The sequence below is a fragment of the Dama dama genome, chromosome 18, assembly GCF_033118175.1.
Source record: "Dama dama isolate Ldn47 chromosome 18, ASM3311817v1, whole genome shotgun sequence".
Lineage (NCBI taxonomy): Eukaryota > Metazoa > Chordata > Mammalia > Artiodactyla > Cervidae > Dama > Dama dama.
The window spans coordinates 9,947,833-9,974,659 of record NC_083698.1 but is presented as its reverse complement, the minus strand read 5'-3'; the positions used below and the strand labels follow the sequence as shown (position 1 = coordinate 9,974,659).

Sequence of the window (26,827 nt, the reverse complement as noted above, 5' to 3'; positions counted from 1 at the left end):
ACGTTCTCTCTCACTGGCATACATATACTTGAAAAAGCACACATGATTTCATGTCAAGAAAAAAGTTAAATGACATGACTTCACATCATTTGGTATGATAAGCATTGAATATATTCAGAGATATTATTGATGGTAATATATTATTTAAGGTACTATTACATGATGTCTGTTATTTCCAAAATAGACCAAAGAACCAGTTCACTCCCCTTAATGATTACTGTACGTGCCATATAACATTTTCTAATAGGTCCATATTTTCCTAGGCTGCAATGTTTGTGTCATATTCAGTATTTTAATAAATAAAATTTATTTCTGTAACTTTAGTCATAGACTTTCCAGTCCGCTTAAGATTCAGCTTTCTGAGTCAAGATCCACCTACATTTCTGTTCCAGTCATGCTCGCAACATAATAAAGTGTTTCCCAGTCATTTTCAGAACATTACAATCTCAGTTAATCTTTTTTCAACTCAAACCACACAAAAAAGTAGATTAAAAAGGGTGCTTCCTCTTTTCAAAAAAAAAAAAAAAGTAAAAAGTAAACAAGGACTTCTGCAATGACTTCCCCAAATGCCAAGAACGGATTGGCCAGGATTGCACTCAGGCCATCTCCAGCTACAGCGCAGTCTACCAGCAGTTTCTAAGCTGAGGTGTGAAATGCATTAAATAGACCAATGAATCAGTGACCAAATTGCTCACTGTCAAGAGGCAACTACCGAGCTTTTTATCAGCAGCCATGCCGCTTTTTCCAATGTGTTCACAAGGCAATGATGTGGCTTCCCACCATCCCCCTTGATTCCTTGGCAAAAAAACACAGAACTGCCACTTTATTAGAAGATATCCTTGGTGACTCAGTGCTAAAGAACCCACCTGCCAAGGCAAGAGTTTCAGGTTCAGTCCCCGGGGCAGGAACATCCCCTGGAGGAGGAAATGGCAAATCACTCTAGTATTCTTGCCTGGGAAATCCCATGAACAGAGGAGTGTGGCAGGAATAGTGCATGCAGTCACAAAGAGTCTGACATGACTTAGTGACTAAACAAAGGGATTGACAACTTATTAAGTAGACTTAAATCTGAGATTCAATACTTCAAAATTCTTTGGGCCCTCTCTTACTTAAATATGGGCCCTTCCCCTTCAAATGTAGGGTAGCTGCTACCATGAGAAAGGCATCTTAGGATGTTGAGAACATAACCATAAGGTGAGGCCTTGGACCTCATCTAATATAACCTTCTTTTCACACAAAAGAAAACTGAGTCACAGAATTAAAATGACTTATCTAAGGTAAGTCATCTAACTAATCACCATTTTATCCCAAGTATGTATTCAACACCTCAAACTTTAGTGGACTTTTAACTTTATTAAAGTAGCAAATTCAAAAATCTCTCTGAAACCTTAGAGAATAGGTTCCTAAAAGCTCTTATTTCCAGGCAGTTTACAAGTGATTAATTTAAGAATGTGTGGACAGGGGAGTCCAAGATCAAGAATGAACCGTGAAACCCACAGGAATATTTTTGTATTCACTGAAGTAAAAAAAAAAAAAAAAAAAGGAAACAGCAACACAATAAATACAGAGAAAATTACATTTTGCATATCTTAAGTTAGTAATAATGGGCAAACTAGTTTTTATTTATTTCTTGCCAGGAACTTGTCAGGCACTTCCTATCGCCAATTACAATGAAAGTCATGAAAATACATGCTGTTTCATGCCGATATCACAGGTACTAAGAATAATAATTTCCTGTGCAGGACCCCCACCCAGATGCCCAATGTCTTTCTATATCTATGGCTTCAAGAGCTTCACTCCCTTCTCACTATTGCTGCTTCACATATCTCAGACATCACTAGTGTTAAGTCCTAGATTTACTCTCTCAACTTCATTTATCTCTTATGATTTCCTTTCCTGCAATCCACTATATCTCCTCTTTACAGCTCTCAGCAACCAGTTCCTTCTTTTTCTAATGATTCAAATTAAGAACAACTACAAATTTAACATTCTTGCACTTGTCAGAAAAGAAAATAGAAGTAAATGCTCATACCTTTGTAACTCATTTGTAATGGACCAAATCATTAAAATGAAATGTGCAGATACAACACATTGTCAGGAAAAAAAAAAAATTACAAGTCAATCACAAATATACACAGAGGCCAAGGAGTCTGTAAGACACACATTTATTTTTCCCAGACAGTCACCTAATTTTCAGTCCATATAGTCAGTTTCAACTGTGTATCTTCTCCCTGTAACCTCCTCCATCCTTCTTTTTTCTTTCTCCTCTTCAGTTCTTTGCTCTGACTTCCCTGCTAGCTCCAGGGTCTCACTCTTCACTGGGGCTGCTGCTGCTAAGTCACTTCAGTCGTGTCCGACTCTGTGCGACCCCATAGACGGCAGCCCACCAGGCTCCCCCATCCCTGGGATTCTCCAGGCAAGAACACTGGAGTGGGTTGCCATTTCCTTCTCCAATGCATGAAAGTGAAAAGTGAAAGTGAAGTTGCTCAGTTGTGTCCGACTCTTAGCAACCCATGGACTGCAGCCTACCAGGCTCCTCTGTCCATGGGATTTTCCAGGCAAGAGTTCACTAACAGCTACCCAAAAACTAAAACCATGAAAATCTTTGCTCTGACCTTCACCCTGGGAAGGAAAGAAGAAAATTTCCTGTTGGTGGCTTTTTATTCCTCACAGGAGCAGACCAGCATCTTTCAGTTTCTCCAAAGAAAATCATTGTACAAACAGATCTTTCTACCATTCCCTTCTTAATATTGATGGCTTTTCATAATATGAATCAGATAAATCTTAAAGATCCCCTTGCTAGTAGAGATAAAAAGGGAGAAGCAATGAAAGAAGATAAAAACTTTGTATAAGACGGAATTGAAATTGTAAGATGTCTCTGCATGCATGATATGTTGCTTCAGTCATGACTCTGCAGTCCTATGGACTGTAGCCTGCCAGGCCCTTCTGTCCATAAGACAAAATGTCTTCCAAAAATGTCTCCCCATGATTAATTTATTAGCTGCTCATTAATAAATGACAACTCTATTCTTCCAGTTGATCAAGTCATCAACCTTAGAATCATTCTTCACTCATCTTTGTTTATCCCACTCCCAACGTGTCATCAAATACTGTAGGCACCACCAGTCTTTTCTCACAGTATCTTTTACTACCACCCTTATCTAGAGAACAGCCCTGTCTTGCCTACTTTATTGCAGGCACCTTCTAAGTGGGCTCCCTTCTGCTCTTTCCCCTGATTCAGTCTGTTCTCACAGCAGCTAGAATACACCTTAAAAAAAAATAAGAAGAAAACCCCTATCCCTCCTGCTCACAAAACTCTGGTCGTGTTCCTGTCTTGCTCACGGTAAAATTGCCTGAGTGTTTGCCGTGACCCTAAGGCACTTACTGCTCTGGCCTAGCCGTCTTGCTGGTCTCCCGTCTCACCAGGCTCCGCGGGCTCCACTCGGCTCCATCCCTTCCTGTCTCTTACTGTTGATCAAACACACAAACCAGATCCCCGCTTCTAAGCAGTAATAATCAATCACAGCTGGTAATGGTTTGCTACCATTGTCCTTAGGATATTTGCATTTGGCAAGGCTTTGGCTAAAGGGAAAAACTTCCAATTAGGGACCACCAAGTCACGTCAGAAGACTGTGAAGGAAGATTCTCAAGAGGAAGTAGCCCCTCAATCACATAGCCTGATTAGGATATGATATGACTCAGACATTAATACAGTCGCAATTTCAATTTTTTTAAAGGTTTCGTTGGACTTCAGAACTAATCATCTATCCCAGTTCTCCTTTTCCCATTATTCTTTAACAGTCGGAGATAATAACTTCTGCTTTTCCTTTTCATCATGTGTTTAAAGAGGTCATGCGATCCACACGGTCTTTGGGTGGAGTTTTTAAAATGCTCATTTCAGAGACAAATATTTACCTCTACAGGTAACCAGCACTAGACTAGTCAGTACCTAGAAGCCTCTCCTCTTTGTAAAGGATTATCGCCCGATCAGGTTCTCTCTCGTTTTGCGCCTTTAGGTTATGAAATGTGGCTCAGGGTCTTTACAGCTTTCCTTTCCCTCACAGCAGGTGCTTGCTCAGGGCTGAAGGTGGCGGTGCCGTCGCAGACCGTCCATGGCATCAGGGGTCAGGCTCTCTATCTCCCCGTGCACTATGGATTCCACACTCCAGCATCAGACATCCAGGTCATATGGCTTTTTGAGAGACCCCATACGATGCCCAAGTACTTGCTGGGCTCTGTGAACAAGTCTGTGGTTCCCGACTTGGAATACCAGCACAAATTCACCATGATGCCACCCAATGCCTCCCTGCTCATCAACCCACTGCAGTTCACCGATGAAGGCAATTACATTGTGAAGATCAACATCCAGGGAAACGGAACTCTGTCAGCTAGTCAGAAGATTCAAGTCACGGTTGATGGTAAGTCCACTGTGAGTGACATCGGCTGCTGAGTAGCACCTGGGCTTTAGGTCTGCTCTGCAACTTTGGGCACATTAACCCTCAAAACCTCAGTGTCTCACGGCATGAATGGCATTAGCCACCTCAAGAGGCTTTCTGGGGATTAAATGAGAACATACATAGAAAGGATATGCACAGTGCCCAGTTAAAGTTAATCACGCAGTAAGTAGGAGTTATTGTTTGTCTGGAAACTATCAAGTGTAAAGTTGCTGATGTGATGAGATGGAGAAAATTTTATTTTTCATTAGCAGAATGCAACCTGGGAAGAGCCCTATTTTTTGTCACAAAGATTTGTGCGGTTTTTTTTTGTTGTTGTTTGTTTTTTTATTAATTTTGGTACACTGGGAGAGGATGAGACTTGCTCAATGACCATACTTGAGGAACAGCAGAAGGTGCTGGGAATGTCCTCAGAGGAAGAATGGGATTCAGCTAACTTTCAAACATTTATTTTCCTTAGTGAGATATGTAAGCAGTGTACCTTAAAGATAATATACTATGTTCAAAGCACAACTTTTGATTTTTCCCCCTAAACCTGTCTGTTTAACAATATTCCTTTGTTTTAGCAAATGCAAGCTTCATTCCATCAGTAGCACTCTGCCATCACCCTTGACTCTGTCTTTCTCTCACATCCTCATCCAGTCCGCAAATTAACCCTCTCAGCTTTACCTTCAGAATATGGACAGAGGTGAGTCAGTCAGTTCTCGCTGCCCCCACAGCTGCCCCACTCAAGCCCACCATCAGCTCTGGCCTGGACTCTCCAAATAGTCTGTGCCCATTCTCCCTGCTTCCACCCCTGCCTCCTGCAGCTCAAAATCCTCCTGTGGCTTCCTATCTCACTCACAATCAAAGCCAAAGTGCCAACCGCGTCCCTCAAGGCCCATGTGATCCCCCCAACATACCCAGTCCCCCTCTGACCCCTTCCCACCTCTCTTCCCCTCACCACACTGGCCTCCTTGCTATTCCTAGAACAAGCCACACACTCTCATACCTCAGTGTCTCTGCACTTGGCTGTTCACTCTACACAGACTGCGCTTCTCTCACATGCTGGCCTGGTTCCCTCCCCTATTTCTTCATCGTCTTAAGCCAGAGTGTCACTTTACCTGTGAAGGCGTTTGTGACCACCTTATGTAAATTATAACTTCATTCCCCCAAACTGAGAGAGAGGGTGAGAAAGAGAGTTACTATTTACCTTGAGTTCCGCTTTATTCTTTTCATAACACTGGATATATTACATGCATTTATTTCTTTTATTGCTTCTCTTCCTGGTCTAGAATACAAGATCCATGGGAGTAGGCTTTATATTGTTTGCTGCGTTATCCTCCCTGCCTAATCCCTGATGCTGGGCGTTCGTAGGCACTCAGTAAATATGTGCCCAGGAAATGAGTGGACCTGGAGACATTGCCGGGGCACAAAGACACAGGCTGTGGCAGCAGATGCCTAGAGGGGAACTCTGGGGAGAGAAAAGGAGGACATTTTTTACACTTTCATGAAACTCTCCTGGGTAATACCCTATCTCTTCCCCCCAAACTTTTAATAGAACATCCATTCCTTGTTAATGTGTAGTGCAATTGGATGTGTTGAGGAAAACGGAGCCAGAAGTTCTTTATAGAAAAAAAATGTTAGGTATAGTTGATTTACAATAGTATATTAGTTTTAGGTATATGATGTAATAATACAGAATTTTTATAGATTATACCCCACTTGTAGTTATTGTAAAATATACTATTGACTATATTCCCTGTGCTGTATGATATATCCTTGTAATTCACTTGTTTTATACATATTAGTTTGTACCTCTTACTTGTTTTTGTAGTCACTAAGTCATGTCCTACTCTGTTGCAACCTCGTGGACAGTAGCCTGCAAGACTCCCCAGTCCATGGAATTCTCCAGGCGAGAATACTGGAGTGGGTTGCCATTTCCTTCTCCAGGGCATCTTCCCAACCCAGGGATTGAACCTGCATCTCTGCATTGCAGGCAGATTCTTTACCACTGAGCCAGTGGTTGATTTACAATGTTATATTAGTTTCATGGTATACAATATAATAATTCAAAATTTTTATAGATTATACTGTTTATAGTTACTATAAAATAGTGGCTATATTCCCCATGTTTTGCAATATGTCTTGTAGCTTACTTATCTTATAGTGCTAGTTATACCTCTTATTAACCTACTTCTATCTTTCCCCTTCCCCCTGCAACCAAAAGGTCTTAGTAGGGATTTAGGACCTGTGTTGCAGAAGGAAATGGCAACCCACTCCAGTATTCTTGCCTGGAGAATCCCATGGACAGAGGAGCTTGGTGTGCTACAGTCCATGGGATCACAAAGATTTGGGCGTGACTGAAGTGACTTAGCACACATGCACAGGACCTGTGTAAAAAATCTCCTTGGGAAACTTCCACCTCTGAGTGACACTGTTAAACCCAAGTGCATGATCACAGTACCAGTGTCTTTTCTAATGATTGGTTCTCCCCGTACAAGACTTTAGATGTTACCTATTTGACTTTTCCCATACCACATATATTTCCATGCACTGGCATTTTTGAAACAAAAACTATTTCTACATAATAAATGTACCAAACAGTCTTTCTTTTTAAATCATGATACTGTAAACAAAAGCTACTCCAAACCGTTTGCTCTTGCCAGGGAATATAAAGGGTTAAAATGAGTGGACATCTTGATTGCCTCCATCTTGAGAAAGGCTGGAGCCTTCAGGGCTACCCAGCTTTCCTGCAGTTTGCTTTTCAAACTCCTTTCTCCTTTCCTGTCTTCTCTGGGTGGAAGGATTGAATCTGTATATGCTCTAATGCGCATTTGCCAGTGTAAAATGAAAGTGAGCATGAGTCAAAACAAATTTACCTGAGAAGGTGCATCAACTCCAATTAAAAGTCTGATAGGAATTCAAAGCTAAACACTGGAACCAGTTGTCTGTTACTTATTTATCATCTTACTCTCTCTGTGTGACCTGTAATTTTGCATAGAAGGAAAGTTAATAATAGGCTTTGGTTTGTTAAAGAGACTAACATGGTACAGTGACTGAAATAATGCTGCAATACAAATGCACAGCAATTAAAACGTATAATTAGCTTACCTACATAGGAGGAAAAGTAAATGGTGAAAATATGATTCTTTAAAACTTTTGCTTTATACCCCCAAAGTATAGTATGTCTAAGCTTTGTATTTTGCAGATAGTGGATAGGAATTTGGGTTCACTACGTCTATCCCAACCAATTGCTCTCGGGATAGCAGGACAAATCAAGAGAGGGGAATAAACACGTAAAATTTGCCTGTGAGAGTAAACCTTTATGGTGTTGGAGGGAGCACAATGAACAGGAAATAAGGAAGCTGATGTTCTTCACTGCTAACTGCATTATCTATAAACTAAATGTTTTTGTTACAAAATTCTTGAAGATTAAGTTCTAGAATTAGTTATCTCTGCTATAAATGATATTTTTATATCATCATTTTCTATTTGTAATGACTTTTTTATCCTCTTCTTTAATTACTTCCTGAGCTGTCTACATTTAAAAAGTACAAAATTTTGGAATCATTTTCCTAGGATTTAAAACATGTGAAAGACCTCCTAGACTTTAATTATAATCCTGGGGTGACAAAGATTATTTCTTTTGTTTTGGTGTTGCAGACCCTGTCACGAAACCAGTGGTGCAGGTTCAGCCTTCCTCTGGGGCTGTGGAGTACGTGGGAAACATGACTCTGACATGCCTCGTGGAAGGGGGCAGCCGGCGCGTTTACCAGTGGCTGAAGAATGGGAGGCCTGTCCACACCAGCTCCACCAACTCCTTCTCTCTTCAGAACAACAGCCTTCATATTGCTCCAGTGACCAAAGAAGACATTGGGAATTACAGTTGTCTGGTGAAGAACCCTGTCAGTAAGATGGAAAGCGACATCATTATGCCTACCATATACTGTAAGTTTTTTTAAATGTAAATATATTTATATACCCCTGGAGAAGGAAATGGCAACCCACTCCAATATTCTTGCCTGGGAAATTCTATGGACCAAGGAGCCTGATGGGCCGCGGTCTGTGGTGTCACAAAAGTCAGACATGTCTGATTGACTGAGTTTTCTTCTGGAAAGTTTTCACCAGAGTTGTCGCAGAGAACATCAATGCCAGGTGCCATTTGGTTCTCACCACTATTGTAACGCAGCGCCAGCTGCAGTTGTACTTCCTAGGCACTGTCTTGTCAGGAAGTATAGTTACTTGCACAGCCCAGTTTCTTGAAGATCCAGTTGAGATACTGGTCTTTTGAATATATTCTCTGACTCAGTGCATTCTGTGACCTTATTGCCAATGAAAAATAGAAACCTCAGTTTCAAGAACCCAGAACCATGCAGAAGGCATTGATTTATTCACCCGCAAGGAGGGAGAGTTGTTCATCATAAAATGGGACAGGGATGTGCTCTGGAGCTGACCACTGGGAGAAAGAATGTTCCCAGGTTATATGTGGGTAATACGGCCCAGGGTATGGCTAGTCTTTCTGCCCATTTTCTCAGCCCCATATTTAGAGGCAAGGGTGCAGAGAGGATCACAGAGAAAACCTAATTATTCTGCAGCAAGTTATTCAGCTTCCCAGCAAATCTGTAATTATTTCAGGTTTCACTTTTCTTTGGTTCTTTTTTCTGTTGCTGTAGTTGCTGTTGTTATCATTGTGATTTTAATCTCATGTACAAAGTTAGGTTCATCAAACTTTTCAGTTCATGTCGTATGATCATCATCAACCCATGCAAGATCTCTCTTGATTGTATTACTTTTCCCCATCACCTCTCCTCCGCAGCACCACCTCTAATATGTTTAGCCTTGCATCCTACTTTCAGCCTCTCACAAAGTTTCTCAGCCTTCACCCTAATGACACTTTGACTGGACAACTCTTTGTTGTGGGTACTTGTCCTTTGCATTATAGGATGTCTAACAGCTGCCTAGCCCCTACCTGCTACATACCAGTAGCACCCTTCCCTCCAGTTGTGACAACTAAAAGTGTCTCTACACATTGCCATAGGTCCCCTGAGTGCAGGAGAGAGGGAGTGGTATGTGCAAAATCTCCCCAAGTTGAGCCAATGGCTTTTCACATTGGGAAGCCATCTGATCAGTTACCACCGTAGCTGACTTAGTGCATGGCCACAACAGCAGTATAACAAAATAAACAAGGCATGGCAAAGGAAAACTTCTCACCCTGTGGCGTGAGGGTGGAGGGTTCAGCTGGTTGAACCACAAGGGTAGAATTAAGCCTTGTAAATATATCTACTCCCTCATCAAACATATCTCCATAATGCCCAGAAAGGCCCTAAAGACTATTGTTTAAGTGTTTAGGAAGTAGACAGACCTAAGTAGGCAATGGGTTCTGTCACTACATATGTGACCTTAAGAAGTCCCTGACCTTTCTGGGCCTCATCTATAAAATGGAGATGGTTAAAACTACTTCCCTACAATAAATGAAATCCTGTCTGAAAATTAGCCAGTGACTGACACCAAGCAGGGATTCAGTAAGTGGAGGCTGTTTGTGTTATCAATACATCTGTCTTCTGTTTTCTTCAATAGAAAATTAGTAGTCTTTCTTGAGAATGTGTGTTATTAATTCTTTGAGGAAAAGCACCAGCATATGTAGGTGTTTTTTTTTTCCCCAGCTAGATCAAGCTTAACAATAAAACTGAGCTCCAGAAATGTGGTCGGAAAAGTAACTTCTGGGAAGTGTAATATGGTGGTTTGATACAGGTATACAATAAGATCTGCTTCATTAAGCAAGATTAAGATAAGGAAAATGGAACCATTGATTCTTTTTAAAAATCTTTTAATGTGTTTATTGGCTATATCTGGATTTCAGCAGTGGACAAATGACAGGTTAGGATAATCAAAGGGACTAAGTACAAAGATGTGAATGAGATGTAGGAGAAACCCGGACTGTTACCAATAAACCTGATTCTGCACCTAGATCCAGAAGGACAGGCGCAAGGAGAGGTTCCTGGAGACCTTGAAAAGTAAAATTCCATAAAGCAGGGGCCTCTGGTGGGAAGAAATAGCCAGAATGAGGAAAGGAACAAGGAGAACAAACACCTCAGCCTCATTCTCCTCCCTCATTCTAATCTTCTGCCAGGAATCCCCCGTAAGGGAACGGGAACGCTGCACAGGCTAGGATCGTGGCACGCTGATTCTTAACACTGGAAGCTATCCAGTATTTTAGCAGAAGTGAGATAATGTGACGATGAAATGTGTGAGACCGTCATAGATACTGCAGGAATGCCTGCGAAGGAGCACAGCGTGGTCACAGAACTCGGGAACAGAAGGCCCGGGTTCAAATCCTGCTTCTGCCGCCTTAGCTCTCTTGTGCCTTAGTTTCCTCATCTACAGAATGGTGATAATGATAGTAGCTACTCCCTAGGTACTGTTACTATTTGAGTAAATCTGTTACTGTACGTAACTTGCTTAGAACAGTGACTCAGTGTGAGTTGCTCAGTCATGTCCAACTCTTTGCTACCCTTTGGACTGTAGCCCATCAGGTGGCTCTGTCCAGGGAATTCTCCAGGCAAGAATACTGGAGTGGGTTGCCATTTCCTTCTCCAGGGGGTCTCCCCTACCCAGGGATCGAACCCGGGTCTCCTGCATTGCAGGCAGATTCTTTACCATCTGAGTCACTAAGAAAGCCCCACAGTGACAGGGCCATAGTAAATAATATATAGCTGTTGGCTACTATTATTACTACAATATTATGTGTCTTTGGGAATTCAGAGAAGGAAAACATTACTTCTAGCTGGAGAGAAGGCTTGTTGTAGGAAGTAACATTTGAGATGGACCTCGAACGATGGATGTGAAGGGGACAAGGGGAAATGTCTGGAAAAACATTTCCGGCACTAGGGATAGTAGGCACAGACGCTAAGCAGAGACCAGAGTATTTGGCACGTGGTCCAGTCTGACTGGGGCGTAAGATGCAGCAGGGAATAGAGACGGCTTCCCCACGCCCCTCTGTCAGAAAAGGGGATGTCCCTGTGAAACCTTGTGTGAATCAAAAGAGTGCAAAGTAAACAAGCACTACCTTATGACCTGTCTCGCTAAGGGATGCGAAAAGTGAGTCAAAATAAAACACAGGTGCCCACAGAGTTCAGAGCTACAGAGGCTTGATGCTGAGATGCTGAGCGTAGTTCCCTGGGAAGGAGCTTGGGGGCACCACTTTTGCTGCTGGGGAGCCCACTGCCTCTAAAACAGTTCCTGGAAAACAAACTCTGAACGCTATTTTTCACTTTTCATCTTGTTTTTTGAGAAAGCAAAAGTCCTCTCCAGACTTCTCTCAGTCAGCTAAAACAGGTATTAATGCAGGTCTTTCATAAAAGCTAAGTGGCATAAGCAGAGCTTTGAAAAGCAGCGTCAGATTGTAGGGAGCTTTGAACACCAGGCATCACTTGGTAAACAATTAGGAAAATTATTTTTTAAGAAAGCTCCAATTTTTTAGAAGACTGCAGAATATTTTATAAATAAATACACAAACATATTCTAGGGTAGATCAAGAAATGTTTGTCTAGAGAGCATGTTTTCAAGCTAGATCACGAATGTCATACAATTATAGAAAGAATATATATAGGAAAGGAAAAAAGGGAGGTAGGATGTATTTTATTAACTTATTGTACAGAGAAAAAAGTCACCAAATTTGAGCTACATGTAGTAATTAAACACATCTAAGGGCAACTTAAAAGCATTTTTTCCAAAAAAATATTGTTCACACAGAAATAGAAAAAACTTCATACATTGTATAATTCAGCATTAGGGTAGGGGAATCCAAAGAGGATTATCTGCTAGTCCAACCTAGTTCAGAATTCAGTGTCTCAAAGATGAACCAGTCTATTCATGCAGAAAGAGGAGAAATTATCAATGTATTAAAGAGCATAAAGGAAGAAGGAAATTATAGTTTTTCACCAAAAAAATACCAAAATACCACTCTTCAAGAAAATTATATAAGATTTATTGCAATCACTAGTTATATTGTGTTTAACAATGACATTGTTTTTATAGCTAAACTTTTAGCTATATTTTATAGTAGTTTTATGTAACTTTATATTCAGATAACTGTGAAAATATTCTGTGTGCCTTAAAACACAGAGAAATGGATTTACAAAGTATAAATTGTGACTATCTGCACGACTAGCATTGAATTAGAGTGAAAAATTTAGATTTGGCACTATCTGTTAGTACATGTAGTCATATTCTTGACTGAATAAGGTTATTTTGACATAAATTTAAACTTCGATTCAACTCCAGGGAGCACAGACCTAAGCATTCAAGTTACCTGAACACAGTGAAAGAAAATGGGAGCAGACAAATAAAATCAAATCTAGTGCTATCTAGAGACTCCTTACATTATTTAGGATGTTCTTTATTGTTTGGTCTAAACAATTTACATTCACATAGAAAAGGTACAAAATGGAAAACAAGATATTAAACCAACCAGGCATCATCAACTAAAAATTAATTCAGAGAAACAATCACTCAGTGTAGTAAGAGACAGTAGAAAATTATGGCGGAGCATTCTTTGTCCACTGATGAAAACCTGATCATATTTTGCTTCAATACAGACTCCAATAAGTGCTATGTCCTTTGGAGAGTATAGCATTTAGCACAGTGTTATGAGTCTAAGCTGTCATTCAAACTGCCTGCGTTAAAGCTTTGGTTCTGCCATTGTTACTCTGTGTCAGCTTCCTCATCTCCTTATCAACACTGTCCCAGTGTAAGGCTAAACCCTATCTCTAGAAGAATGGGGAGGATTATGTGAGATTTTATGTGTAAAGAAGGCAGTGAGTGGCACATAGGAAAAACTCAATAATATTAGCTGTTTGGCTTTTCCTCTTTTTTTTCTTTTTCCTTGGAGCCCAAACTATGCTAACATAATTGGCAACAGGACATCAAGAAATTATGGAAAATCTGTGCAATTTGGAAGATACCTGCAAAGAGAATACTGAAAGAATACTTTGAAAAGAACTTTCTTCCCCAGAAGTTACCATTTTTTAACATATTTCATTTTTCTACATGAAAATATTTCCTTTACAGCAATCCTTTTTATCTTGCCATCTATTTACCTATGTCTGAACTTTAGCCATAAATTTAAATGAAAAATTCCTGGGGAAAATTTCATAAGCAATTACAGATACATGAAAATGTCATTTGCATGATCTTGAAATACACTTTTGTTTTGCTATATAGTTTACTTTAATCTGACAAAGCAAAAATATTGAATAAGATCTTTCTTTCAACATTTGCATGTTCATGCCCTAATTATCACAGAAAATGGTGTGTAAAGTATTTAAATGGAGGGAAAACCATAATCACACCGATAAAGACTTTAAACTCCTAAATTTCATTTCCTTTCCTATGTTATTTGAAAGAATTAGAATATCCCCATGTGAATAAGTTCAGATTTTATAGAACATATCTCTTATTTATAGACTGAACTTTCTTCCTTACATTCTTTTTAGACATAATCTATGTAAACCTCACAGAGAAATGCCTGTCTTCAGTAAAGACTAATGGCAGGTAGTTGAAAGAACATTCAGAAAATTTTGCCATGTGAGTTCCATTTATACATTGTAAGGATGAATTACCTAGATGATTTAAGAAAGATTTTTTTTTTACTCTTACTATGTAGTAATTGTGAATAGTGTTAACATCTTCTTGATTATTTTTGCATTCGAATGCAAAAGCTTTCACTGGGTCAACATCTCATCTTCTCGACCTTCACTTATTCACTCATTCATTCACTTATTCACTCATTCACTCATGGTTTGATTTGATTCAAAAAATCAAACATCATGGTCTTCTTTGTGCTAAGAAATTTACTACTGATCATATACCCCTTCATCATTCACAGCCTTGTCATGGCAAAGGGGCATGTATAACTCACTGAACCTATGAGCCATGCCGTGCAGGGCCATCCAAGATGGATGGATCATAGTAAAGAGTTTTGACAAAATGTGGTCAAATGGAGGAGGAAATGGCAAACCATTCACCTATTCTTGTTGGGAGAACCCTATGAACAATATGAAAAGGCAAAAAGATATGACCCTGGGAATGAGCTCCCCAGGTTGGAAGGTGTCCAGTATGCTATTAGGGAAAGAGTTGAAGGCAATTACTAATAACTCCAGAGAAAATGAAGCAGCTGGGCCAAAGCAGAAACAACGCTCAGTTGTGGATGTGTCTGGTGGTGAAAGTAAAGTCTGATGCTATAAAGAGCAATATTGCATAGGAACTGGAATGGTAGGCCCATGAATCAAGGTAAATTTGATGTGGTCAAGTTGGAGATGGCAGGACTGAACACAGACATCTTAGGAATCAGTGAACTAAAATGGACAGGAATGAGTGAATTTAATTCAGATGACCATTATATCTACTACTGTGGGCAAGAATCCCTTAGAAGCAATGGAGTAGCCTTCATAGTCATCAAAAGAGTCCAAAATGCAGTACTTGGGTGCAATCTCAAAAATGACACAATGACCTCGGTTTGTTCCCAAGGCAAACCATTCAACATCACAGTAATCCAAGTCATCCAAAGTAATCCAAGTAATCCAATGCTCCAACCTCTGATGCTAAAGAAGCTGGAGTTTAATGGTTCTATGAAGACCTACAACATCTAGAACTAGCACCAAAAAAAGATGTCCTTTTCATCATAGGGGATAGCAGTGCAAAAGTAGGAAGTCAAGAGATACCTGAAGTAATAGACAAGTTTGACCTTGGAGTACAAAATGAAGCAGGACAAAGGCTAAGAAGAATTTTGCCAAGAGAACACACTAGTTGTAGCAAACACCCTCTTCCAACAACACAAGACACGGCTCTGTCTGTGGACATCACTAGATGGTCAATACTGAAATCAGATTAATTATATTATTTGCAGCCAAAGATGGAGAAGCTCTATACAGTCAGCAAAAACAAGACCGGGAACTGACTGTGGCTCAGATTTGAGCTCCTTATTGCAAAATTGAGGCTTAAATTGAAGAAAGTAGGGAAAACCATTAGGCCATTCAAGTATGACCTGTATCAAATCCCTTATTATTATACACTGGAGGTGACTAATAGATTCAAGGGGTTAGGTCTGATAGACAGAGTGCCTGAAGAACTATGGATGGAGGTTAATAACATTATACAGGAGGCAGTGACCAAAACCATCCCAAAGAAAAGAAATGCAAGAAGGCAAAATGGTTGTCTGAAGCTTTACAAATAGCTGAGGAAAGAAGCAAAACAAAAGGCCAGGAAGAAAGGGAAAAATATGCCCAACTGAATGCAGCGTTCCAGAGAATAGCAAGGAGAGATATGAAGGCCTTCTTAAATGAAAATGCAAAGAAATAGTAAAATGGGAAAGACTAGAAATCTCTTCAAGAAAACTAGAGGTACCAAGGGAACATATCATGCAAAGTTGGGCACAATAAAGGACAGAAATGTTAAGAACCTAACAGAAGCAGAAGAGATTAAGAAGAGGTGGCGAAAATACACAGAACCGTACAAAAAAGGTCTTAATGACCCCGATAACCACTATGATGTGGTCACTCACCTAGATCCAGACATCCTGGAGTGTGAAGTAGACCTTAAGCAGCAGTACTACAAAACAAAGTTAATTGAGGTAATGGAATTCCAGCTGAGTTGTTTAAAATTCTAAAAGATGATGCTGTTAAAGTTCTGCGTGCAGTATGTCAGCAAAGTTGAAAAATTCAGCAGTAGCCAGCGGACTAGAAAAGGTGAGTTTTCATTCCAATTCCAAAGAAGTGAAGTGCCAAAGATTGTTCAAACTACTATACAACTGCGTTTATTTCACAGGCTAGCCAATTTATGCTCAAAAGCCTTCAGGCTAGGCTTCAGCAGTACATGAACTGAGAACTTCCAGATGTATGAGCTGGTTTTAGAAAAGGCAGAGGAACCAGAGACCAAATTGCCAATGTTCACTTAATCACAGAGAAAGCAAGGGAATTCCTGAAAAACACCTACTTCTGCTTCATTGACTACACTAAAGCCTTTGAGTGTGTGAATCACAACAAACTGTGGAAAAGTCTTAAAGAGATGGGAATACCAGACCACCTTACCTGTCTCCTGTGAAACCTGTATGTGGGTCAAGAAAAAACAATTAGAACTGGACATGTAACAACAGACTGGTTCAAAATTGGGAAAGGAACACATCAAGGCTGTATATTGTTACCCTGCTCATTTAACTTCTATGCAGTATACATCATGCAAAATGCCAGACTGGATGAATCTCAAGCTGGAATCAAGATTGCTGGGAGAAATATCAACAACCTCAGATATGCAGATTATACCACTCAAATGGCAGAAAGTGAAGAGGTACTAAAGAGCCTCTTGATTAGGGTGAAAGCAGAAAGTGAAAAAACTGGCTTGAAAGTCAACATTAAAAAAACTAAGATAGTGGCATCTGGTCCCATCACGTCATGGCAAATAGAAGAGGAAAAAGTGGAAGCAGTGACAAATTTTTTTTTTTCCCTTGGGCTGCAACATTACTTTGGACGGTGATTGCAGCCATAAAATCCAAAGACGCTTGCTTCTTGGAAGGAAAACTATGACAAACCTAGACAACATACTAAAAGGCAGAGTCATCACTTTGCCAACAAAGGTCCATATAGTCAAAGCTATGGTTTTACTAGTAGTCATGTATTGATGTGAGAGGTGGACCATAAAGAAGGCTGAGCACTGAAGAGCTGATACTTTCAAATTGTGGTCCTGGAGAAGACTCTGGAGAGTCTCTTGGATGGCAAGGAGATCAAACCAGTCAATCCTAAAGGAAATTAACCCTGAATATTCATTGGAAGGACTGATGCTGGAGGTGAAGTTCCAATACTGTGGCCACCTGACTCTAAGATCCAACTCATTGGAAAACACCTTGTTGCTTGGAAAGATTGAAGGCAAAAGGAGAAGGGGGCAGCAGAGAATGAGATGGTTGGATAGCATCACCGATTCAGTGGATGTGAATGTGAGCAAACTCTGGGAGATAGTGGAGGACAGAGGAGACTGGCATGCTGCAGTCAGACTTAGTGACTGAAAAACAACAACCCATCATATAACATATAGAAACACAACACATGTTCATTATTTTTTCCATAAAATCACTTCATTAGCCATATTTTCTTGTTTCTTTTTGTTTTCTTTTTGGTTTGGGTCTTTAAGAATTAAATAAAATGTGTAGGCTGAAGATCTGTCGTTTATCTTACTGGTATGGCATCAACATGCTTATAATCTTTATCATTTAATGGAAACCGCTCTCACTGTCCTTCCTTCACCTATTACAGCCATCACAACATCATCCTCTTCGGAAAGGCTCACCTGCCCCCATCTTGTCTCAGCCCTCAGCATCCCTCAGAGGTTTGCTGTGTGCCTGCAGCACCCCATGCCCATCTCTCCCCAGGACGCACTTTCCGCGAGCGTCTCCCACTTGCAAGCATCTCAGGAAAAAGTAGGAGCTCTGTGGCATTCACCTCTGTATCCCTAAGGCAATACCTTACACAGATTAAAAACTCAACAGAGGCCAAAATTGTTCAAACGACCATACATCTGCGCTTATTTCACAGGCTAGCCAGGTTATGCTCAAAATCCTTCAGGCTAGGCTTCAACAGTATGTGAACCGTGAACTTCCAGATGTTCAAGCTGGATTTAGAAAAGGCAGAGGAACCGGAGGTCAAATTGCCAACATCCACTGGATCATCAAAGAAGTGAGAGAGTTCCAGAAAAACATCTGTTTCTGCTTTATTGACTATGCCACAGCTTTTGACTGTGTGGATCACAAGAAACTCTGGAAAATTCTTCAAGAGATGGGAATACCAGACCACCTGACCTGCCTCCTGAGAAATCTGTATGCAGGTCAAGAAGCAACAGTTAGAACTGGACATGGAACAAGAGTGGTTCCAAATAGGGAAAGGAGTACATCAAGGCTGTATATCATCACCCTGCTTATTTAACTTACATGCAGAGTACATCATGCAAAATGCTGGACTGGATGAAGCACAAGCTGGAATCAAGATTGCCTGGAGAAATATCAATAACCTCAGATATGCAGATGACACCACCCTTATGGCAGAAAATGAAGAAGAACTAAAGAGCCTCTTGATGACAGTGAAAGAGGAGAGTGAATAAGTTGGCTTAAAACTCAACATTCAGAAAATTAAGATCATGGCATCCAGTCCCATCAGTTCATGGCAAATAGATGGGGAAACAGTGGAAACAGTGAGAGACTTTATTTTTGTGGGCTCCAAAATCACTGCAAATGGTGACTGCAGCCATGAAATTAAAAGACACTTGCTCCTTTGAAGAAATGTTATGACTAACCTAGACAGCACATTAAAAAGCAGAGACATTACTTTGTCAACAAAGATCCATCAAGTCAAAGCTACAGTTTTTCCAGTTGTCATGTATGGATGTGAGAGATGGACTATAAAAAAAGCTGAGCACCAAAGAATTGATGCTTTTGAACTGTGATGTTGGAGAAGACTCTTGAGTGTCCCCTGGACTGCAAGGAGATCCAGCCAGTCCATCCTCAAGGAAATCAGTCCTGAATATTCATTGGAAGGACTGATGCTGAAGCTGAAACTCCAGTACTTTGGTCATCTGATGTGAAGAAATGACTTGTTGGAAAAGACCCTGATGCTGGGAAAGATTGAAGGTGGGAGGAGAAGGGGACGACAGAGGATGAGATGGTTGGATGGCATCACCAACTCGATGGACATGAGTTTGAGCAAGCTTGGGGAGTTGGTGATGGACAGTGAGGGCTGGTGTGCTGCAGTCCATGGAGTCACAAAGAGTCGGACATGACTGAGTGACTGAACTGAACAGTATCTTAAGATAAACTGCTTTTGAACGGGAGCTTTCTTTCCAGTACTTTGAGGTCTACAAGACATATCTAGAAAATTTACTACTGTGGAAAAAGAAAACTGCTTAAATTGAATGGGGGGCAGGGGAGGGCCTGTGGTTTTATTTTTGGATAATTGCTGTAACACTGTCCTTCAGGCAGCTGAGGGAGTTTCATATTTTCTTTAGACATCATTAGGCTCTGAAGTTCTTGCAGGATCACTTTGATGCTATATGAATTCTGCCATTTGCAAACTGATATGACTCTTGGGTCTACCACACCATTAGAACTGTTAACTCCATTCATATTAATTTTTGTTACAAATCTTACAAAGGAGGGTGCTTCTGGGTATTTAGGTACACATTCTATTTTAAGGTTGTATATTCGGTTTTCATAAATTGTTCTTGGAGGCCCAATTATCATCCCTGTCCATCTTGTGTCATGTTTTCATCATCTTATAGACCCCAGCTAACTGTGCCATCTCCTACTCCTTTCTGGCCTTCTTCGAGTTCTTCCAGTCAAAAATTGCAAGGGACTTTTACTCATGCAAAAAACTGCTGTAAGTTGTTGTACCTCAAGCTTGCTGCTTACAAAACTATCTGTGTTGACGAGCACAACCAGAAGGAAGAGGCACGTGGTTCATTACCAGTAGAGTGACGTCTAAACCAGGGCTAGGTGACGGAACCTACAACCAGCACAAGATGTTCACACAGTGAGACACACGGGAATGAGACCAGCTAAGAGACCACAGGTTCTCATCTGCCAGCTCCAGCTCTTTCTGGGGAACACTCTTGAATGCAACGGAAGACCATAACCTCCACCGTCCACGTGGTAAAATGTTCATAAGAGGACTGTGTGTATGAGGCTGCTCCAACATATGCGGATTTAAAATGTAACGGGCTTACTCTTCTGGCACTCCGTTTTTGGTTAACTGTCAGGGTAGCCTGTGGGATGCTGGATCAGAGGAAAGACCTGGCTGCCAAGGGCTACTCTTTGAGGCCCTGCAATCCTGGCCAAAGCAGGAGGAAATAACCTGTCATAACATGAGCATCCTGAGGATTCTGTGGGTTTTTCACAGTTCCACCCTCTAGGATCTATGCAGAAATCACACAACGGACCCCTTAACCAGTGGGGCATCCTCTCAGTCACCCCTCAGGATCCTGTTTCTTTCTCTCATTCTTCTTCAGGGGCTTCTCTGAAGTCAGGGCCAAATGGACATCCCCAAGGCTCCTCCCCCCGCTCAGACACCCATCATCCAACAAAGGACTTCCATCTATTTGGGAGTGCCTCCTCATCCTCTAGGGGACCCCTCGATGTCATCTAAAGAGCCACCAGCCCCCGACTCCTCCAGAGTGGCTCCCGTCTCACACCTTGCCTGCTCCGGCCATTTTGCAGCACTACACAGCTGGGCCCTTCATCTCAACAGGGCCCTCACGCTGCCCTCCATTTGCTTTTGTTTGTTTTTTCTGACCTTTAGCAAAGTTCCTCAGTAATGTAGTAAATGTGATATTTCAATATTCCCCCATAGAGGCCCACATCATAATTTAGAATTTCAGCATGAATCACCTCTTCTGTTTTCTTGAGGTGCTGTTTCTATGACAATTTCCATCACAAAAACAGGAATTGCTTTCTTTTTTTTCTGGTTTCTTTCTTTTTTTTTTTTTTTTTCATTTATTTTTATTAGTTGGAGGCTTGAATTGCTTTTTATTTTGGCAGAAAAAAAGCATAACAAAGTCAAGAGTGACAGTGTATTGTTGAGGTTATGATGTATAACCTGGTGTTGGCCTTGGTGGAATATAGTGTCAAGCCAGTAATGAAGGCAGGTATCTAGTTGCAGTTCACGAAATGTGTATGTCCATCTGTGTTGTAAATTATAACCCAGTAACCACTGCATTTTGTGTACAACATATGGCACTGCTCATGAGGAAGTGCTCTAAGTGATAAATATGAAAGAAAAAAGGGTCATTCACAGTAAATACTTACCATCTGCTCCCAAACAGGATGGCAAGCAACATCATGATGGAAATTTAGGTTCTGTTCCCACCCAGCCATAAATTGTTAAACAGAACAGATGATATATGATTTTACAAGTCGCTTAGTAAACACCCATTCCTGAGGCAAAGGTTTCATTTCTATTGGGAGTTCTCTGCCAAGGGCAAGAAACTGAACCACAGTCAAAATAGAGCTATCCATCTGTTTTCATCTTCAATGTCAGAGGCCATACTGGTTGAATCACTCCAAATATCCTCAGTTGGATTGCTCATGCCATGAATAATATGCTAGGCTACATTTCAAAGTAAGCGATGGTCAGCTTGACGTGGTAATGAAGAAGGAAATAGCATCATCGTGTAGTCAGAAGAAAGTAGATTGTAAGCAGTATGTAGAATGTGATAGATAAACAGATCAGTCCATCTGTGTGCGTGAGAGAGAGAGACGATGGGTAAAGAAAGAAGACAGGACTTTCCTGCCTAAGAATCCGTCTGCCAATAAAGGGGACACAGGTTTGATCACTGGTCCAGGAAGACCCCACATGCCACGGAGCAGCTAAGCCCGTGTGCCACAACTGCTGAATCCCACTCACCTTGAGTCCGAGCTCTGGAACAAGAGAAGCCACAAAGATGAGAAGCCTGTGCACTGCAACTAGAGAGTGGCTCCCACTCACCACAGCTAAAGAAAGCCCATATGCAGCAGCAGAGACCCACTGGGGCCAAAAAGAATAAATACATAAACATTTTTTTTAAAAAAAAAAGAAAGGAAAAAGACTTAAAGATCATACACTGAAATATGGATGTTCGTCCTCTGAGATGAAAACAAATGAGTTTTCATCTTCATGCCTCTCTGGAATTTTAGGATTTTCTGCAGTGAAATGTATTTCTTATAAAATCAGGTAAAATATGCTGAATTTTCATGAATCATATCAGAAGCAAGGAACTTAAATTCATCAAAGTATTAGGTTCCAAGAACTGAAAGAGGTGCTTGTGTGGGGACCAAGGAAGTTTGAGATAGTTAATGCTAACTCTGAAGAGACAGATATAACAGATAATTAAGACAGACAGAAGAGAAAAGATTGTGCTAATCATGAAATCCAATAAATGAGGAAGTAGCAAAATCAAAATAAAAATGAGTATAGGGTAGATGAATAAGGACAATCAGATTCCTTTCTTTAGAAACATGTTTTATTTGAAACTAGAGTGATTATTAAATTAGATAATCAACCTTATTCACCTACCTTCACTTTAAATTACTGTGGGCTTTCTCTGCAAATCAAACCCATTCTCCAAAATGGAAGAATTACTGCTTTTAAGAATATACCATTATATTGTGAGAAAGTGAAAGTATTACTTGTTCAGTCATGTCTGACTCTTTGCAACCCCATGAACTGTAACCCGCCAGGCTCCTTTGTCCATGGAATTCTCCAGGCAAGAATACTGGAGTGGGTTACCATTCCCTTCTGCAGGGGATCTTCCTGATCCCAGGATTGAGCTCAGGTCTCCTGCATTGCAGGTGGACTCTTTGCTACATGAACCACAGGGGAAGCAGTGCTAAAGTGATTCCAAATGGAAAGTTCCCAAAGAAGTTTTGAGTAATGTCAGCAAACTTTGAAAGCAATATTTATCATCATTATGTGTGTTTTCAAACAATTTGTTTTATATTCTATAAACCCTGAAAACAAGTAGAAAGACAGAAACTTGTACTGAGTGACCACACTTCTCTTTTTCAAGCCTGCCTTGCTCTGCTCTCTGAAATGCACTCAGGCTTCAGTCTTTGTGACACAGGGGGGTCTTCTGTTATTCCAAACCTCTGTTGATTCCTCCCACTGGTTTCCTATGGTGTGAACCATAACCAGTGTCCACCAGACAGTGACCTTTGCTTCCCTAATATTCTATCAGTGCTATCAACTTGAGGGGATATCAACTCCTTGAGTACTATCAACTCCTGCTGCCGCACTGGAGCTGAGAGAATAGCAACAGCACCTCAGGTCTCCTCACAGTGCCTAGAACAGTATTATGCGTGCAGTTGCATCTCAGTATTGATTTTGGTTGAATAAATGAAAACACCTTTTCATCCCCATTACACAACTAACTATTAAGTGTCTTTGCAACACACAATTCTAAAACAGAGATTTTCCCCTGAGGCTCTATCACAGCATGAAATGAGAAAACAGTATGGGAGTTCTAGTACAGGCCCAGGAAAGGAGCATTCATTTCTCTGCACTCGAATCCTCCATCTCCAGTTCCTGATTACTTTGAATTTGAAGGTACCTCTATGTTTGCTTTCTAAAAGCAGGATCATCTCATGTATATATATTAATATAAATCTATAGGTTTCTTTCGGATGCCTCTGTGTCTTTAGGAAGCAAATATGTGTAAAGTGTATGTCCTTTAGCTAAATATAATTTATGGCTATGTACCTTCAGTTTCTGTTGTATCTTAGGAAATTTGTCTCCCCAGTAGTAGGTTGGTCAGAAAATGTTGACATAATGGAGAACCACTCTGGGAATTGGCAAATTTGAAGTTGACTTTCCAGTATCCAAAATAACAAGCCTGGCATGAATCATGGCATTTCAAAGATAGCAAGATTGGCAGCCAGTCATCCAGTCAATCTTTTTATAGCAAAGGGGAGGAAAGTGAGACCCCAAAAGCTTAAGTGACTTTTGAAGAACATTTTGCTAATCATTGAAAAAGTCACAATTTAACCTAGATATCCTACTCTCTAATCATCACATTGTATTATTCCACACAATGAGAGATGAACAGGTGTTACTTTTTTTTAAATCAGCACATTTGAAATTAGGTTATTTCTGAGCAAACCATCAATAGCCTTATCCAGTTTATAAATTCCTTGAAAGTAGGAACTGTGTCTTATACATTTTTTATCACTCACATATTAAATATATTATGGAGCATTTAGTATCTCTCAAACAAGTATTTTTTGAATGACTACTTGAGTACAGAATTAATATGTAATTATACAGTAATTTATTGTACAACAAATAATACAATTAGAAAAACAGACACAGTTTTGAAAAAGAAAGTTACACAACTTAGCAGTTTTTTGGAGAGGTAGTATGAATAATTAAATACATGTATTTTAGAACCCTAGGTCTGCTATTTAGTAGCTTTGTGACCATGGGGAAATTAATTTTTTAAATATCTCTTCCTTCACCTTATAATGGGAAAAACAATTACCTCATATGATTGCTTTAAAGATTAAATGTGGTTGTCTGCATAAGTACTTAAAGTGCCTTCAGATGGCAAATAGCCAACAAATACTGATTATGATCAGCTAAAATATGAGCACAGTAATACCTAAACCTTAAAGTTTTTAGAATATAAGTCAGGATATAACTGAATGAGAAAAACCTGTATAGCTGGGGAATTTTTTTTTTAATCTCTTCTTATTTGTTCTCTGAAGAAACAATGGAAAATGTGTCTTTATCTGCAGACAGTCTAGTGCCATAGAAATAGCAACCTGCTCCAGGAATATTGCTATGTAAGGAAAAAACACCATGGGATATCCATGATTAAGTAGTTTATTGATAGTAATGAAGATGTATTTTTTCCAAATGGAATCTACACTTAGCTTGTGGGGAGAAATTTTTAAATTTTTTTTTACTCTTAAAATGTCATGAAAATATGGAACACTCCTGTACTTTTTTGCATAAATTTGTGCTCCATGTAAAACTATATAACTTTTAAATATTTGCGTCAACTGTCCCAACACTTAGAAGAAAAATAGATAATCCTCAAAAAAAGTTGTCAAAGAGAAAGTAGAAGCCATAATTTATTTTAAAATTACTTTTAAGTACAGTTGCAGTTTCAGAAAGATGGAATTTGTCTAACAAGCTTGTAGATTTATCTATACATGACTCAAAAGCTTAGCACCACAATTATTATAACAGTGTCTGTAAAATTATATCCTAAGTTTCAAGGCTTTCACTGTTTCAGACAAGTTCAATTGCATCTCAAATAACTTCCTTTTCCATGGATATCAGAATAAAACACTTTTAGGTCCTTATCGTTTACTGGGAGTCTAAATGAGGACCTAATTTCCCAAGTTTAACATGAAGACTTTCATGAAAATAAAATGGTGCTAAACTCTCCCGAACTCAATAACTATATTGTGATTATATATGTCACCCCTATATTTCTCTTTTCAATTAATGTAGATGGACCTTATGGACTTCGAGTTAATTCTGATAGAGGACTAAAAGTAGGGGAAGTGTTCACTGTGGATATTGGAGAAGCCATCTTGTTTGATTGTTCTGCTGATTCTTATCCTCCCAACACCTACTCCTGGATCCAGAGGACAAACAATGCCACATATGTCATTAAGCATGGTCCTCGCTTGGAAGTTGCATCCGAGAAAATAGCCCAGAAGACAACCGACTATGTGTGCTGTGCTTACAACAACATAACTGGAAGGCGAGATGAAACTCACTTCACCATCATCATCACTTCTGTAGGTAAGTGGAACGTAAAAGGCAGGGATCCCAATGAAACCCAAATGCATGTTAGCCTTGCTCTGCTCCTGTTTTATATTTGTGTGGAAGAGAATATCATTGTGTGTATCATATATTCTAGGAAACTCTTTTTTGAGTTAACCAAGCCATGGTTTCTAACAGTCAAAGGAAAAAAACCCAAAGAATAGTGGAGAGAGAAATCAGTTGCTAGCTCTGAGGGACTATAAAGAAAAAGAGAATTCAGTACAATCCTTCTAAATGTGCATTCTTGCTTTCCTGATTTTACAAAGGGGAATAAAAGAAAAGCGAATTCCTCATTTATAGAAGTTTATATATACTGTTGCATTAAGTCAGACGAACACACCTCCATGAATTAGAAATGCGATTTCCCTACCATCTAGCTTCGTTCTCACTGTCTTTCATGGGCTTCCCTTCTTCTTTCACCATTTGAAACCTGAAATCTGTGGGATTTGGGATTTAGCAACAGGGGTCTCAGCACCTTGGAAACTACAGAATTTTGTAAACTTGTGAAATTTGGCATTTTTAGAAGTCATCTAATTTTTACAAAGGTCATAAATCCAAAGAGTTTAGAATCATTGCCTAAAATACTTATGTCCACCAAATTCCCAACTTTCTGAACCTGCTCTGCTCTCTACAGTATGATTTCATTCACTCCCCGCAGTTTCATGTGACACTGGTGCATCCCAAATTTGTAAGGCTCTAAAACTGTATACACAATTACCTTCTAAACGTCTCCACTTTTGATGTGCCAGAGGCAGCATCAGGTCCAATATATCAAAAGTGAGACATCTTCTTTTCCCTCCAATTGCTATTCTTTCTGTTTCCCTATTTAAATGAATGGTCCTAGTAGCTACCAACCTTAGCCAGAAAGCTAAATGCCATCCCAGACTCTTTTCTCTTGATTATTGCCTGCCCAGCATCCAATCAAGTTTGTCCATTTTCCTTTCTTCCTATCTCTCAAGTCCATTCTCCTCTCTCTTCCTTCTTTCTTTTCTTCTTCTCCTTTCCCTTCCCCTTCTCCTCCTCATCCTCCTAAATATCTTCTCCATTTGT

At 40.0% G+C, this 26,827-nt stretch overlaps 2 protein-coding genes across 9 annotated transcripts in view; one reads left to right on the top strand and one right to left on the bottom strand.

Moving 5' to 3' along the window:
* Positions 1–26,827, top strand: part of HEPACAM2 (HEPACAM family member 2) — a 53,349-nt gene that overhangs the window by 3,129 nt on the left and 23,393 nt on the right. For 6 of the 8 annotated variants that reach the window (XM_061164902.1, XM_061164907.1, XM_061164905.1 and 3 more), the window contains exons 2-4: positions 4,065–4,418; positions 8,100–8,384; positions 25,460–25,756. In XM_061164902.1, the coding sequence (XP_061020885.1) occupies positions 4,065–4,418; positions 8,100–8,384; positions 25,460–25,756 (936 nt within the window). The remainder of the gene's footprint in view (positions 1–4,064; positions 4,419–8,099; positions 8,385–25,459; positions 25,757–26,827) is intronic. The other 2 variants (XM_061164903.1, XM_061164909.1) reach the window with 1 other exon arrangement.
* LOC133072690 (ubiquitin-conjugating enzyme E2 variant 1-like) lies at positions 19,354–19,793 on the bottom strand. The gene has a single exon (XM_061166265.1). It carries the CDS (start codon positions 19,711–19,713, stop codon positions 19,354–19,356), a length of 360 nt encoding a protein of 119 aa, XP_061022248.1. The 5' UTR covers positions 19,714–19,793.

What these genes read in the sequence shown, in the direction of transcription:
- LOC133072690 (XM_061166265.1), bottom strand. Translation starts at nt 19,713, where the DNA reads ATGATAATTGGGCCTCCAAGAACAATTTATGAAAACCGAATATACAAC.